General features: G+C 42.9%; 1 protein-coding gene across 4 annotated transcripts in view; it reads right to left on the bottom strand.

Annotated features, from left to right (window-relative positions):
• LOC121621934 (A-kinase anchor protein 13) overlaps positions 1-16,665 on the bottom strand; it is a 98,254-nt gene that overhangs the window by 60,059 nt on the left and 21,530 nt on the right. For all 4 annotated transcript variants that reach the window (XM_041958712.1, XM_041958793.1, XM_041958880.1 and 1 more), the window contains exons 3-8: positions 14,223-14,376; positions 11,923-12,086; positions 11,181-11,352; positions 5,189-5,372; positions 3,555-3,750; positions 1,122-3,291 (exon numbers count right to left, since the gene is read on the bottom strand). In XM_041958712.1, the coding sequence (XP_041814646.1) occupies positions 1,122-3,291; positions 3,555-3,750; positions 5,189-5,372; positions 11,181-11,352; positions 11,923-12,086; positions 14,223-14,376 (3,040 nt within the window). The remainder of the gene's footprint in view (positions 1-1,121; positions 3,292-3,554; positions 3,751-5,188; positions 5,373-11,180; positions 11,353-11,922; positions 12,087-14,222; positions 14,377-16,665) is intronic.

Raw genomic sequence — 16,665 nt, 5'->3', positions numbered from 1 at the left:
AGACCAATCTCCAAATACAGGATTCAATAACAAGTGTTTGGAGTGAAAGGAAATAAGACTTGTATGCCTACACCTTCGATACACTGAGGAGTTTGAATGTGCGTTAATAGTGACATAGCAATTTGTGTCTATAGTTTTCATGTCAAAGCTTTCCTGCAAGGAAAATTTTCCGTAAGGACAATCACCATTTGAAAGTGACCCTTGCTAAACCCCTCCTCCAAGCGACGCAAAGCGAAGCTTGTCTCTGATCACCTCTGACGTTACCTGATGCTTTACCACTGTCAGGCTGTAAATATATCCCCTTGTTCATAATGACACCCCTCTGTGTGACGCACAGCAACAGCCTTGCCCTTGACCCTTCTTTATTGGACTTGGGTCCAATACAGTTCCTGATGAGTGAAAATTGCCTACAGAGGATTGCTGGAAGTTCACTTAGAGAAGAGAGACTCTCACTTTCTGCTGCCTGCTTACATCAGCTAGCTTGTGTGTGTTTTTTAAAGAGAACCCAGCCTTCTTGCTGTGCATCTGAGACTTGGTCACATGCATTGGTAATGTGACTAGGCCTGCTGACATTCAGTATACTGTAAGCCAGAGTGTGCATGGGTGCATGAGACAGAGGCAAACACAGAACATATGAATATAAACAAAGTGTTGTCAGACTATACGTGGCCTAAGGTATCAAAGCTATCAACTAGCTCAGTATATCCTGTTATATAACACATCACAGTGTATCAGTGTAAATGTCACATGTTAGACAAAAGTGTTTTTTAAATAACCAATTTATCAATAAAAAATGAAATCTAAATAGTTATTAAATCCTCATTAGAGCGATAATACTGGCACTGAAAAAGCAGAATGACAGAAAGCAAAGCAAATCTTCACAACAGCAATACATCACTACAGAATGTCACTACAGAAAACCTCTGTGAGCACAGCCGTGGTGAGCTACATTGCATTTAGCTTTGTGGAGCAATTGCCATTAATCACGAGGAGGACTGAATCTGATTTAGCATATTTGTTTAGGAATAAGACTTTGACAAACATATTGCCCTGTGATATAGTGAGTGTGTGGAACTAGAATAAACCAGATCTGGGACGGAAATAAATCAGGGTTTGCCCACCTTGAATTGCACTTTGTGAGGCTCCATCCACTGTGTCGAGCGTCTTTGGATTTGCAGTCATCTCAGTCTCAACATGAGGTTCACCAGATGCTCCATCGTTTGGAGACAGTGGTTCAACTTCCAAGGCATTGACATCAGCACTGTCTGAAAGTGGAGTGACACCTTGTGATGAAGATACATCAGTCTGATTTTTTGAGTGCCTTAATCCGTCATCAGGTGACCTTTCATCTGTCGTCATCTCCAAATTATCCTGATTGGGTTGTTGTAGCACCAAATGCACATCTCCGCTCTTTCCAGCTGGGTCCACTGCAGATTTATCACCGGCCTGTGTTGGTCGATGGTCTTCTGCAACTGGGTCAATCACTTCACATTCTTCTACAACAGGTGGACTGGGTTTTAATAAGACCCTACTGGTGACCTCTGATGCCAAATGCTCAATCCCTGCATTCGGTTCAGAGTCGCTGGTCTCTTCAGTTCCACTTTTATCAAATTTCACCATTGCAGGGTTCCCACTCTCTGACAAGGCCAGTCCTAAGGACAGATACTCTTTGGAAAGTTCTGGAGTGAGATTCTCTCCTGTCTCCTCAGTATTCAAAGCCTCCATTGTCTGGAGGCTGGGTGACAGTTGTAATTCAGGCTCAGTGCCAGTCTGGCTGCAGTCTGTTGCTGTCAGTGCACTGCCACTGCTCAGCCCTGAGGGGAGCCCTGCGTCCACAGCTAGTGAATGTTCTTGGTTTTCACCAGCTTTTAAATCATTTTGTTCCTCCATCTTGAATCCGGTCGAGAGCGGTTCTGCTAACCTGGTTTCAAGAAAGTCCTGATCCTCCATACTAGCATTGTCCTGAGTGGGGTGGAATATCTCTGTTGTGGAGCTTCCGACTGATCGGAAGCTGCCATCATCATCACTGGAGATGCCATGGGTCATCCCTGAATCAGGATCAGCAGTTCTATTACTGGGACTGGACGTCATTTCAGGTGATGGATCTGTCCGTATATCTTCCTTGGGGTTACTGGGCTCGTCACAACTAGGCAAACTGCTTCTTTCAATACTGTATCCAGAAGGTTCAGCTATGTCTTCACTATCTAGCTCTTTACCACTGGCTGTTCTAGCACAATTCCCAGAATGACAACCAGTTTCTGGAGCCAAGCCCCACTGCTGCTCTGTAGCGTAATCCCCAACAGCTGTTTCCTGGTTTTGTTCCAGGCTGTTTATGTCTGGCGGAGGTTCCCCCTCGTGGAGCCCTTCTATCAAGAGACGTGGAACAGCAGAGTCAAGCTCCTCGATTACATCACCACAGTCTATCAGTGATGGGTTGTGGAGGTCCCCTGGGGTTGATACAGGCTCTGTTAACCATTCACTCTCAGCCCTCTCCTCATCTAAAGAAAGCCTGTGACAGAGCTCCTGGCTAAGCTTCACCTCTTCTTTCCTGACATTCTCTCCTTCCTGACAGCACTCCTTCATTTCAGAATCAGAGGTGTCAGATCCCTCAGAGCCCTCTGATGAGGGGGACTGGCCCATGACGGAAACTTTTGTGTCTCCACTGGGCGTTATAAGATCTGCTGACTCTGAGTTGGTCTCCTCCTCCCTCCTTCTAGATGCGCTGCCCTCTTCTTCCTGCTCTGATATTTCCTTTCCCTTCGTGGCCTCCTGTCCTTCCCGGATCACAGCCTGTCCTCTATCAGTTTCCCCTGCCTGTTTATCACAGCCTGCTGGTGGTAGGATTCCCACAGTGAGGCTTTCCCCTTCTGCCCCACTCTGTGCTCCTTCACTTCTGTCACACAAACTCAAACTCTGAGTGGAAACAACAGGCTGCTCCCTTCCCTCCTCCTCCGTTTGGCAGTAATCTCTCTCAGTGTTTGAACTAGGACCCACCCAGTCCTCTGGTTGGCCAAGGCCATGCTCCTGGGGACGTACCTCTGATGCTGGAGTACTCACAGACAAACTCCAGTCTTTCTCTGCATTCCCAGACTCACCATGTTCACAGTCAACACTACTGCTGCTTTCCTCTGAGCAGTTTTCTATCCAGCTCCCTCCTGTTGCATCCAGGCACTGTGATGCTAGAGCCGGCTGCTGTAGTAGCTCCAGACAGGTTATCTCTGTTTCTACACCATCACAGCATTCAGCAGCTGTATGCAGTGAATCAAACTGCACCTCCAGTACAGAAACTCTCTGAAGAATATAGAAAACGAGAAGAATAAATGTTAGCCTTTCCCGCAGAGAAACCAACAGAGGTGCTATGTAGTTCTTATCAGTCGTCAACTTCGTGATTGCATAAGGTGTTCCACCGGTTATACAAATTAAGCTTGAAGGTTAAAAAAATGAGGGCAGTGAAAAGACAAACAATCCAACAATGTTCAGCAGGAGCACAGGCCCTGAGTGAAGCCAACGTGAGTAGAGTTGGTGTGCTAAAGGGGCAGGGTGGCATGACTCACCTTGGCATGGAGATGGCATATCAAGTGCAGCAGCTGCTCCACGCTCCTCTGAAGGGTCGGAGGGTCGTGGCCGGGGTGGATGCTCAGCGTCAGAGTGTGTGTGTTCAGCCTGGGGAAGTGGCAAACTACCCTGGCGTCCGTAGAGACCAGCTGGACAATCTCAGTCCCTTTGTCCGTCTCCGTGTCCGTCTCAGCCCTGCCGTGAAATAAACACTGAGATCATCCCAAAGTGCCTGTAGTGTGATTGGCTAACACAGCAATGAACTGCCTTCAAAAAAAGGTCTTACCAGTGACATCATCCTATCCACACTCCCCCTTTTCTTTCGGCAATCCGTGTGTATTGCTGTATTTTTTTCCTCCAGAGTGGGAAAGGCCATTGGTCAAATGCTGTGGTTGTTTGTCTATTCTAGCAGTTTAGTAGGTAATCAAGCAACCTATAGTGAAGCTGTCAAGCAGCTACGTAGCTAGCAAAAGTTAAAAATTCCAGACGCTGCTGCCAGTCATCCACAAATGTTCCTTTCCTTACCAGTAGCAAAATGACGACCACTCCTAGTCGATAAGCTTTCTTAAAAAACTCCACTCCCCCTGCAGCATGTGCTGTACGTTGTGGAGTGAAAGTATGTGTAGTGTTTTTGTTCATAAAGATAGTGCTCTAAAGGGGAGACACCTCCCAGTCTGCCAGATCTGTTTGCGTAATCCTGGGTGGATTGCTTTAGCTGCGAGGCCCAGTGGTTGATGTCACCAGCCAGGCTGCAAGTGACTTCACTTCTCATGAGGGAAATGTAATTACCAACGCATAAAGAGGGAGCTGTAAGTTGTAAGGCAACTTGCAGTGCACGCTTGGTAATGAGCGAGCTAAGTGGTAGTTGTCTTTCAGCTTGTGGCATCTTCATTTTGAGTTAAATGAAAACTATTCTGCAGCAGATAAGTGGGGTGCTTCAAATAAAAAGGGTCCATTTCCACTTTAAGCCGTGTCTCACTCCATTTACCAAAAAGCTGTTTGTTCCCTGCAGTTTAATGTCTTAATATAAAGGGATAAAAAGAATCTGACCTCACTTGTCACTCAGGCATTGTTAGGGATAATACCTGACAACTGCAAACAAAACACCTACATCCTCCGCCACTAAATTCTGTAGAGAAAGCACTGCAGTGTGTGTGGATCAAAGTTGCACACAGTGAAATGTTGTGGAGAGGTACTACAACAGGTCAGTAGACACAGAAGTTGTAGCCAAGGCTTGTGTGTTGCGAATAGTTCCCCATCTCTCTGGAGTCTCTTGGAACAATACTGGCAGCCCACAACTTTTCAATTTGTCCTCAGCTATCCGGCTGCAGCTGACACTGCTAAACTAGGCAGTAGGCTTCGTGGTGATGTTCTTTGGATTCTTGTATTGTTCCGTGACGACAACAGACAAACAAGGTTGCCCTAACAGGCCTGGACGAACCACGCCATCTGCCCTCTGATATGTTGACATGGAACTATTTGTACAGAGAAGAGGGCAATGTTCACTGAAACTCAGCGCTAGTATCACTGTCACACAGTGTGGACACTGTTGTTTTTACATTTTTGTCTTGTGGGAGTGGGAACCGTGTTATTAGTCCACAATTAAAACAGTCATTACAAGCTTTGTGCTTACTTTATGAGGAGCTCGTGGAGGCGTTCATGTCCTCGCAAGGCTGCAACGGTGGAGGGGCTGTGGCCTGCTCTGTTGGCCAACTGCAGTGCTTCTCTCGCTCCAGGCTGCTGCAGCAAGAAGTTCGTAACCCGAAAAAGACCTCGACGTGCTGAGAAATGCAGCAGAGTCTCCTGAGGATTCAGGTCTGAGGAAGAGACAGAGGATGAGAAATACAGAAATAAACAAAAGTACAGGAAAAATCAAACAAACAAACAAAAAAGAAAGAAAGTGTGAAAGACAGAAGAGTGCAGCAGTCCAGGCAACCAATTTGTGGTGCAGTAGCTGACATACCATCACTCGTTGCAGCTTGGCAACACCACAGTGCCATCTAATTAAACCAGTGCAGGGTCCACGGTGACTCCGTAAACAAAAGACCCTTACACATTCACACACTGATAAAACTACAGTTGTCTCTATCACGGATTTGTAAGCCGTACTGTAATTTCTGTATTAAACTTCACATCACAACCGACAGTATTTTTAAAGAAGCCATATCTGTCCACACATCTTTGCACAAGATGACAGAATATGTCAAGCTTTTGTTTCCGTAACACAGCGCTTGTGTTCAAGTCAGTGTGGAAATGTCTCTGAAGCAGCATTTGATATGTGATGATAAAAAATAGCAACAACAATAATGTTGCATGTAACTAAATCAAACTAGCGTTTCATTTCAGCAAGAGGGGGGCAACACAAAGTGCACCTTAGTCCCATTTGTAATTTAAGTCCATTATTGGACCCATGTATCAATCGAACAACTAATAACACCATCAAACACTGGCACCCTCCCCTTTACACATGCACAAAGACAATAATGGAGATTCATGGACACATACACACACACACACACATCCATCTTTCTGCCAAAGCAAGACATACTCAGATAGGCTCCCTTGAGCATTAAAGCCAGGATCCATGTCTGTTGTTTATTCCAGAGATCTTATAGAATCTGTGCAGTTAAATCCTTCTCTGCATCCAGTGGTAACGATTATTAAACATTTCTGGGTCTACAGTTGCTCAATCTTTTCTGTTACTATTAATATTTTTACTGTTTGGCCACTGGCAAATTTATTGTAAATTTAAAAGGGCGTCCTGAGATAAGGAGTAAGCTGGTTTAAAAGGGAGGAAAAATGAGTCAAGGAGTTCAATAAAGGGTCAGTTCACAATAAAAGATGGAACATACAGATCCTTGGAGAGAACTAAAAACCTTAGTAAGTTAAAATACTAGACAACTGCATGTTAGGGGGTTTAATGGTGTGATGTTTGAAAAACATCCACTTCAGCACCCAGATGTCTTGTATTGCAGAGTCAGTACATTGCACACAGAATGCTCAGGCTTATAAAACCAGCTGGTCTGTGGTTATTTATAACAGCAGAAACTACAGGAATGAAGAAGATAAAACGTCTACAGCACTGTTGCTGAGTCCAGATTTCTCTGGACAGAGTGTTTCTTCGCGGTTGTTAGATTGATTGTGTTTCATTCTTTAGCTTTCATTTTTCACTGCCTGCGACTGGAGGATTTTCTTCATCCAGCGTCCATACACTAAACCAGACATTTATTCCAGCAAACAGGGAACATTCATGGTTTTTTCTGTTAGACACAGACAAGCAGTTCTATATTGCAACTCGTGTGCGATTTCTTCTAGGACCTTTTAACTGTGCATTGTGCAGATATCAAGAGTAAGATCAAATCAGTTTGAAAAGAGTGGAAAAACAGCTGAAAACTGCAATGGATGAGAGAAAGGGGCAGAAAACATAGTTTACTGTTATCAGCACGACAATAACCATTAAGCAACATTTACAATGGTGGTTGTGTCTGCTGATGAGAGGTTTCACTCCATTTACTGTGCGCCAGTCTGAACCAGCCTGCCCTGATGATAATTTCAAGCTAATTGGTCATATTTCATGCTCCACTTGGCCGAGCTGGGCTAGACTGGAATGCGAGGTGCCAAACAGCAGAAAGAAATGCTTTGCTGCTGATGTTAGGTCCTCAAACTGGCTGCCATAACATCCAGGACATTTTGGTGCTATGGCATCTGGGAAGGGCAGTCGGGATATATATGTAGTTCCAGATATTTGCTGCAGTACAGGAATCGCCAACATGAAGCCGTTTAACAGTATGTTGGGTCACCATGAGCCACCAAAACAGCTTCACTGCTCCTAGCTAGCTGGTTACTCTTTAGCTTCAACTATGCAACAGCCACATGTTTTTTCTCACTTCTTCAAATTTGTAACTATAATAAGCTGCAACAATGATGCTTAGTATCAATTAATTAATCAACTCATACTCATCTATTATTCTTTGATTCTTGAATTAATTATTTGGCCTAAAACAGTCAGAAAGACAAAACAAAACAAAACAAACAAAAATCTAAAGTTTTCTGAGACCAAAGTGAAGTTTAAATCAATTCAGCTAATTCAAAATGTCACTTAAAAAAAAGAGAGAGAGAAATGCAGCACATCCTCAAATTGGCAATGTCACTTGCTCAATCCCTCTGGTCCAGACTGAAATATGTCAAAATATATCAAATGGAGTGAAATTTTGTACAGGATGAATTCTACAAGCTTTGGGATCCTCTGACTACTCAGCACCAGTGTGTGTGTGTGTGTATGTGTATATGTGTGTGTGTGTGTGTGTGTGTGTGTGTGTGTGTGTGTGTGTGTGTGTGTGTGTATACATTGCAATGAAATTCAGCAAAACAATACAGACTTGATCCCTTCAGGATGAGTTGTAATAATTCTGGTGATCACCTCACTTTTCATCCAGTGCCATCATCAGGTCCAAGTTTTCATTTGTCTGTTGTTAAACATCAGCATGTTAGCATGATCATTGTGGGTGTGATAGCATGATGATTATTCAGCACAAAGTGCAGGTTTACAACCTCATAGAGCTGCAAGCATGGCTGTAGACTATTGGTCTTGTTGATGAATACGTAAACAATTAATATGTGCACCACTGCACTTGGCTGTCGTCTGCTGTGGGAGCAGCACTGAAGCCGGCAACACCAACAGACTTAATAAACTGATTAAGAAGGCTGACTCTGTAATCGGCTGCAAACCAGAGCTCTTTGAAGTTGTGGTGGAGAGGAGGCCACTGCACAAACGGTTATCCATTATGGATAATCACCCTCTCCACCACCTCCCGGACAAAGCAACAGAGCACTTTCTCTTACAGGCTGGTCGAGCTTCGCCATCACAAGGGCCAATGCAGAAAATCTTTCCTGCCCAAAGCAATAACTCTCTACAACAGCTCACTGCTGTTTAACAGAACTCTCAGGAGTCTCAGCACTATAGTTACAGTCTTAACTGAACTCACTCAGTTTTGCTTCTACAGTAACTTTGCTCAAGGTGAAGGTGGAAAACACAACTTCAACTCTGCACACGTCTAATGGAAAACCCTGATTTGCTGTTTGAAACAGAAATAAAACAGAATTTGATGACTTTCTAAATTTGACATTTTTGACATATAATCACATATTTATGGAGCATGCTAAGGATTTTTCTTCTCTCTTCTTCTTTTTTAATCTATTTTGTTGTTATTTTTCTATTGATATGTATACTCCTCTCTTCTACGGTTGATATGTATATTCACTGTGTATTTACTATTCTTGCACAGTGCCTCGATAACCTGCTGCTGTAACACAAGTATTTCCCAATTTCGGATCAATTAAGCTGTCCATCCACCCATCCAAAAATTTTTCAATTCAAATTTTCATCATAAAACTACCAACAAAGTGTCTTAAAAACACTAGGTACTATACTGTATGTCAAACTTGCTGCTGAGGGCATTCAATGTTGCAGACAAGGATAGACAGAGCTCAGGGGATTTTACCATTTGTAGTTGTTAAGGCTGCAGCTAAGGCTGCTAAGTCACTTACTGAAGTGGTTGATTGACAAACCATAGGCTACAGATAATGTCACCCTTAATTCTGCAAACTGAATTAGTTGTTCACAATTTTCACTGAAATGCAGTCCTTCCAGGTGAAGTGAATTTCCCCGAGAACAATAAATGGCCAGCTATGGTAAGATCACTGACTGTTGTGTGTCCACAGTGCGCAGGATGACTGAGATAAACCACCATCACTTCCACCTATAGTCCGCTGCTATCCATCATCCGACAGATCTGATAAATGGAGAGCAGAGTTGCAGTTCTCCTCCCTCCCCGCAGTTCATCGCAGCTGAGCGTCTTGTATTGAAGTGGTGACATATTGTGAAGCAGAGCTTATTAGAGCACACATCACTCACTGCAGCAGGAAGACGCCTTCAACATCAACAACATGAAAACTGACTGCAATGCAAAAGAGCCTGTGTGTGTGTGTGTGTGTGTGTGTGTGTGTGTCCATGTCTAAAAAGCCGTAACACTTTTCACAACAGTAACAAGCGGATCTTATCTAATCAGCAGGGAGGTCATTACTGAAAATTTGATTTGATGGCTTTTCTTTTCATGCTCCAAACCAATAATGAAAGAAAGATTTTAAGGAGTGTGTGGACTTTCAATCTCCACTATACACTTACTGAGTCTTCGTTATTGTCAGAGATCCTGCTGGTTCTGCTGGTCGTGTCTAATATCTCGGTCGAAGTTAAACCATAAGCTATTATCTTAACAACAGCCAGAGGCAGAGGCCGCGCTCTAACTACTCCCAAAAGTCTTGTTTATGCTGCTGCACAGAGAGCAATTACCTTGCAGAGTTTATCATCTACATCAGCTTGTTTGGCTTCCTTTAACTGATTAAAGTCATCAGAGTCAATGGTTGGAGAAAATTGGCACTTAAATTTTAATAATAATAAAAAAAAAATGTACAAAAAGGTGCTTTGTTTACACTGATATAGCTATTTGCCACAATCCAAACTCCTGTTTGGCCAGGGTGCAGCACAGAGACACTCTCTGTTTGATCATACTAATACCAGAGTCAGATCAAGTCCATACAGAAACTTGTTCTCATGTTCATGTTTTTCTGTTAATACAAGCTACCAACTAAAGACCACATTGACAACAGCCTTCTATTTGCTGTTGCAGAGATATGTTTATAGCCTCCTATATTTTCACTGCCTAACGGTGCTTAATACAACATTACAGGACTCTCTCATTCATTCAAGTCATTTATTAGCTAAACATGTGATGCTGATTACAGCTTCTCTGATACCTGAAAAGTTGTTGTTTTGGCTACTACTCTGACTAAAGCTAAGTTATGATTTATAGTTCCGCATTGGATTTCAACTGTTCATCACAAGTCACATCGGCACACTAGCACTATCATTGTGAGCGTGCTTGCATGATGACATTAGTATGTAGTACAAAGTGCAGCTGCACTGATTATAATGATGAAATCTTAGATTTTATTGATTTCCATCATAAGCTTAGTTAGCTAACTTCCTCCACACAGCACTTTCAGATCCAGACTGTAGAGGTCAAACAGAAGCCGTACCTTAATGTCATGTTTTTCCCAAAGCGTATGTCATGACCAATTTCAGACTATTGCTTTGAGACTGAGGAACTTCCACATCCAAAAGACTACCTTCATCTGTCAGAGGGCATGGCTGCCAAGCATAATTAACCAAAATGTCAGTGTAAAATGTGTTCGGTTCCACTCTGCCATCACAGTAGTGACGGGGATGCCTGACAACATTTTGCATAAATCAGCTGCCCGATTTGTTTAGAAATGTAGAAATTAAACAGGAGTTACTTCTACTTACTAGCAGTAGGACGCACACACTAAAAAGTATCCACATGTAAGTAACATAATGCAAGAGATTTCATTGATATCTGGTCAACAAAGATATTGCATGAGAGAAAGACAAACACACCAACAGAGGTACCAAAAGTGTCATTATGTGTTGTACAACTATAATTTGTCAGTATGTTTCTGCATAAGAGACATTCTGTCTGACTCTTGGACATTTTACTGTGAGAGGAAATTACTACAGTACAGACCAGCCCACTGCCCTCCAGTCTCACCGGTGCTGTTGGCTAGTTTTCTCCCCAGTAAGCTCCATCCTGGAGGCAGTGCAAGGTGGCGGAGTGCCAGCGCCAGGCTCTCATCCAGACGTTCACACTCCTGCAGGGGAATCTGAAACTCATCCAGCAGCAGTGCCCCATCGAGGCCGTCAGCTCGGCCCGCGGTGCTCACCTGTGTGGAGGGTGATTACAAAGATGAGTCAAGTTTTTACAGAGGAGGAGCTGGGGCTTAGTCTACTGGAAGCACTCGCTTTAAGGCGCTCAGCATAAGAGCATTAACCAAATGCCTACAACGAAAGATGTTAATGCAGGAATACACATCCACATGCATCTATCAGTACTGAGCTCAATTTGGGGCTGAGCTGTGTTGACAAAAGCAAATCATATTCAGGTTAAAAAAATGAAAAAATGTTCCATTAGAGGCTTGACGTTTGAGTTCTCAAGACAGTTACATTATCTTGTCCTCCTCCTTGGCAAAGCAAAATCTAGATTAAATCGCTATGGGATGATAAATTGTGCTGAAAAATTAATTAATTGAATACCAGGGACTGTGAGACATCAAGGCTTGTCAAGGAAGAAACAATAACATGGCAATCTTTTGTCTAACTGTCACTTTGCCCACATTGCTGTATCACTCGTAACCAATGGTAACCACTTTTTCTCCTCTTCTGTGACAAGCGTCAGGTTTTGTGGTTAATTTACCGCTTACTCAGAAATGAAAATGCCAGGTTTTGTTGCTCACCAGGAACTGGGCCATGTCAAAAGCCAAATCCTGGACAAAGCTGAATCGATGCTCAGCCAATGGAGCCACGCGACCCAGACAGGGCTTCGGGTCCTCTGCAACCTCGGGGACACCTCGGCTGACTGAACACAAGGTGACTAACACCACCTCGCAACAGTCATGAGCTACATGATGATACAAGGAGGGGCAGAGAAAGAGAGGGTGGAGGTGGTGACAGAGGACAGAGAATACATATAAGATACTGTAGTTTTAAAGTCTTTTCACAATACAATCACAAATAAATAAGACATATTCTACATTAACAGTATTTCTGTGTATATGACTAACCCCCCCATGTGTTTAAAATGCCTTTTATAAAGCTGAGTGTTTTTTAGCGCTGTATGAACATTAGCTGCTGTTAACTAGTTGCAGCTAGCAAGGAGACGATGGGGAATTCAGGGGATGATGGTCAGGCTTATATTTCGATTTCGCACCTAAAAAAAAGATAATTTTGTTGAGTCATTTTATTTCTTTGTACGGCAACGCAGCTAGCTGCTACTTGTGACAAACATTCCTCCTTCCAGGGAAACTTTCACACTCTGCATCAACCACGTCCCCAAGAAAAAGCAGATTGGCTAAAGAAATTCTCTGAGCTGTAGTTTACTGCTAAACGTAATGAATGAACACTGAGTCTGAGATGTGTTTGCCTAAATTCAGTTCATTCAATTTCAGGCAAGTCTATCAGGCAGAGGTAATGAAATAATCACACAGCCACAACACAAAGCAGAGGATTAACTAAAGATTACCTGCAATATTTTAGTAATTTGCTCATAAATTGTACAATAAGAGCCAATCAAAACCAGTAACAAGCCACGATACAGTATAGACCCCCACTGCTGAATCATATCTGATTATCAACAATAAATCAGATTATTTTTTACTTAAAACAACATGTAATTCAATTTATTTTACGAAAACCTATTCAGCAAATCACAAATCAAACTCATGCTGGCAAATTAACTAAAAATCTATGCGTGTGAGTGTTCAGTTGTCACAACAAAGAAAGCTCAAAAAGGACAGTGGTCCACATACATGACCAATGTCAAAACACAACAGGGAATAAAGGCTCTGCATGGCCGCCTTTTAAATGCACGCTGTGCTGACATCCCTGCTTCTAATTTACAGGGCACTGCACGGCCTTCTGCATCAATTCACTTCCTCCCCGAATGCCAGGTCGTACGCTGTGGATGCACGACTCCTCGTCATTCTGCTCTCTAAAAAGAAATCAACTGGTGATAGCGCCCTCTGCATCTGGAACAAGACACCATATCAGACCCGTTTAATCAGCACACCGTCACCGTTTCATTTACTCTGCGTCAGTGTTGTTTATCGCTGCAAAGGCAGTCAGCTGGTCACTTGGCAGTTGGCATTAAGGTTCATATGCCTTGCTCAAGGGCACCTCAATCCAAGCCAAAGCGCTGAATCAGTGTGTCTGGGGCCATTTTCCCAGGCCACTGGGGAATTCTATCCCGCAACCTTCTGCTTGGTCACAGGATCTGTCATTCGGAGTTGTGTGTGTTCTGATTGTTGTTACTCACTCCCCTCGCAGGAAATATCTCTGACTTCGGCGCTGGCTAAATGCATTCAATTTTGCAAACAGATTAAGTGGGATGTTCTCCAAGAGGAATGATGAATGAGCCAGGCTCTAGGAAAAGTAAAATGAGGTGATTTCTCTCTCCCAAATCACAACATTAGTTTAAAAACGAGGACAGTGGTAGTGGATGATTAATCATTTATTACTTTCTTCCACAGCTATAAGAACTCCTGACTCCCCGACGCTTGCTGTGTGATATAAGGGCAGAATAACACCATCCTTAATGAAACAGTCTGACATTCTGGCATGCTTGAGCGCCTCTTAATTTTAATTTGGGCAATGGCACATGGTGGCTATAGAGGATTAACCAATACATCCTATATCTGACTGTCGTCACTTTGAGTGATTATGATAAGATTTTTATATTGTAATGTATTAAATCCTTTTAGAGGACTATGACTGTATTTTGACCTAAAACATAAAAGTCTGCATTGGTGCCACTTTCCCATAACCTTTATTTCAGTTTGTTTTTATTCAACAACACTTATCTGGGTAATCTGAGGGGTATGTGTGACAAGGACTGTGCTATCAGCTAGCACAGACAAACATGACAGCAGAACTGAAAATAGATTCAACATGCATTAAATACTGTAGGTGGAGCTGCCTTCTCACAGGTCCCTTAGAGGGAAAAGGGAAGCTGCAAGGCATTGTGGGTGGTTCTGCTTACCAGGACACAGTGCGTGCAAGGTGTCATGATTGCTCCTTAAGGTGCTGGTCAGGTGCCTCTGTGTGCTGCCAGCAAACAGCAGGAAATAGTCCACGCCCTCCTCATCCGCAGCCAGCTCTTCATCAGAGAGCCGTACCGTGATAACACACTGCCCCTGCACAGAGAGAGAGGAAGCAGAAGGTAGAAAAGAAAAGAGCACCCAGAAGATGGATTGGAAAAAAGAAAGAAAAAAACAAATTATTTAGAGAAGGAGTGATGGTAGTCCGTTGGTTTCTCAAATATCAAACATACAATAGATATTTAGATAGATTCAGATTAGATATCTCTGTATTTATTTTACCAATATACAGTATACAGTATATAATATAACCAGGTAAGCTGATGAAAAGTTGAACCTCTGCAGTTAGTAACTGGTCATGTGAAAGACACTAATTTTCCATCAAGGTCAAGATCTAACAAGACACATTTCCTATTCAAACATCTGTTGCTGAAGTGCATCTTGGCTGATCAAAAATCAAGCAGACGGCTCTATATAAATGCGTAAATGCACCGAGAATCCTGATTGATTACAATTATCAAGCCACATGTGGCTAGTCAAGGATGCATGTGCCTGCTGACAAAGTAAGTGTGCACAAAAATGCTCAAGAACACAAATGCATTCCTGACAGAATTCAACACAGCCTAGATAGTGTCTATTGCCCGACTAACTCCTGCTGACAACTAAGGCAATAAATGCTAATCCTAATCTCGCTCCTCTTCTCTATCTGAGTGCAAATGTGCATGTTTTTTCTGTAGATAAAATCAAAAGTGATCAGGAGAGTGAAATCCAATTACTGTTGGTCACTTTAGATGCATTCAAGACAAGTGCTGATGCCAGATGTGAACTACAATCCTAGTCAAGACAATATCTGGATACCAAATCTTAACAGGGCCACAGTGTGTGGAGGGTGCCAGTCTTCTCAGTACCACACTTGTTCACAACAATTCCACTAATGCATCAAAGTTAACATGGATATGATTTATTGATGCTAAAATGCTACACGTCACATCATTAACAAACAAACAGAGAGGCAGCAGGAAGCCCTGAAACATGGAGGAGTAGCTTGGCTTTGTGCCAACTCAGTGAGCGATCTCTGTCAGGCTTAGACCGCTGAGGAGGAGGAGGACAACGAAACCATTTTACAAAAGGAGGAGGCAACATGATTAACAGCATCGCTTCTGTATTAGTGCTTTTTATCAACTAATGCAGCTTAACTCTGCACAGTATTTCTCCACCGTGTGGAAGGCGGTTCATAAAGATGACAGACAGTGTAGCAACGTTAGCAGCTCTGCGTCATGTCTGCTTAACACATCGCTTAGTCTTCATCCTAATAGCCTTTCTTTAGTAACATTAAAAGTGAAACGCAGTGTTTGAAAATCTGAAGAAGCTAAGCAGCCAGGATCATGTCAGAACGAAATAAGAGTCTGATCTTTCAATTTTCTTTATGTTGCTTATAGGACTAACAAGCTCTAATCTTTCCTTCTTTCCATGTCTTATACCTACATGAATCAACAACTGATGATGTTAATTGGTTCTGGCCTGGGAAAGACAACTTAAGCTTCAGTATTTTAGCACAATACCATGCATGTAGACATCTAGTGCATATTCCAGAGCCCTTTCATAGGATTCTCGTTTTAAAACGAGTCTGCTGAAAACATTAAAGACACAGCGACAGTCGTCATTTCAGCCGACAAAATCAGGGGCCGTCGGCTAGAAATGAGAGGCTGCTTTTGTCCGCCTCTGCCTGAAATCAAGGACATCGTTTCAAAATTAATTAAGAATATTAAGAGGTAAACTTGCCACCATTATCACTGCCAACTGCACAGAAACAGGTTTATTGCCAAGTAGGTTTTCACATATGAGGAAATTACCGATGTGTTTGTGGTGCACAACAGTGAAAATATACAAAGTAGGAGAAAACCTGAACACAAAATGTGTAGTAATAGTAACAAAGGAGTGTGGGTTTACCAGCCGACCTAACATTAATGATTTTAGAGACAAAATTCAACTTAAAATCTATTTATGTGTACATCTTTTTCAGCTATATTGTGATTACTAGATATCATCGTGTGTCTTGGCAGCATGGTAATAATCTTCTGTGACTACACAGTTATGCATAGTTCATTGTGCAGTCTGCTCTTGTCCTAAAGTGACAATTGGCTATGTTGTGGCTGGAGGGCTGGGGGGGGGGGTGATGTGGTGTCATCTGAGGACAGACTGAGGAGGAGGAGAAGCTACAAAAATAGGGATATTGTTCAGAATTAGCTGTTTTCCAGTGGGGGACCGCAGCTTGTTGACACCGAGGAGGGATAATGGGACACTTCATCCCACATAATCTGACCAGTGTCACAATCCTTTCACCAGCCCGGGCCAACATGAACAGCCTGACGTGGTGCCCGGTGA

The sequence above is a fragment of the Chelmon rostratus genome, chromosome 1 (genome assembly GCF_017976325.1).
Source record: "Chelmon rostratus isolate fCheRos1 chromosome 1, fCheRos1.pri, whole genome shotgun sequence".
In the NCBI taxonomy this organism is placed as follows: Eukaryota; Metazoa; Chordata; class Actinopteri; order Chaetodontiformes; family Chaetodontidae; genus Chelmon; species Chelmon rostratus.
Note: the sequence above shows the minus strand (reverse complement) of the source record. Positions and strands in the feature narration are given on the sequence as shown.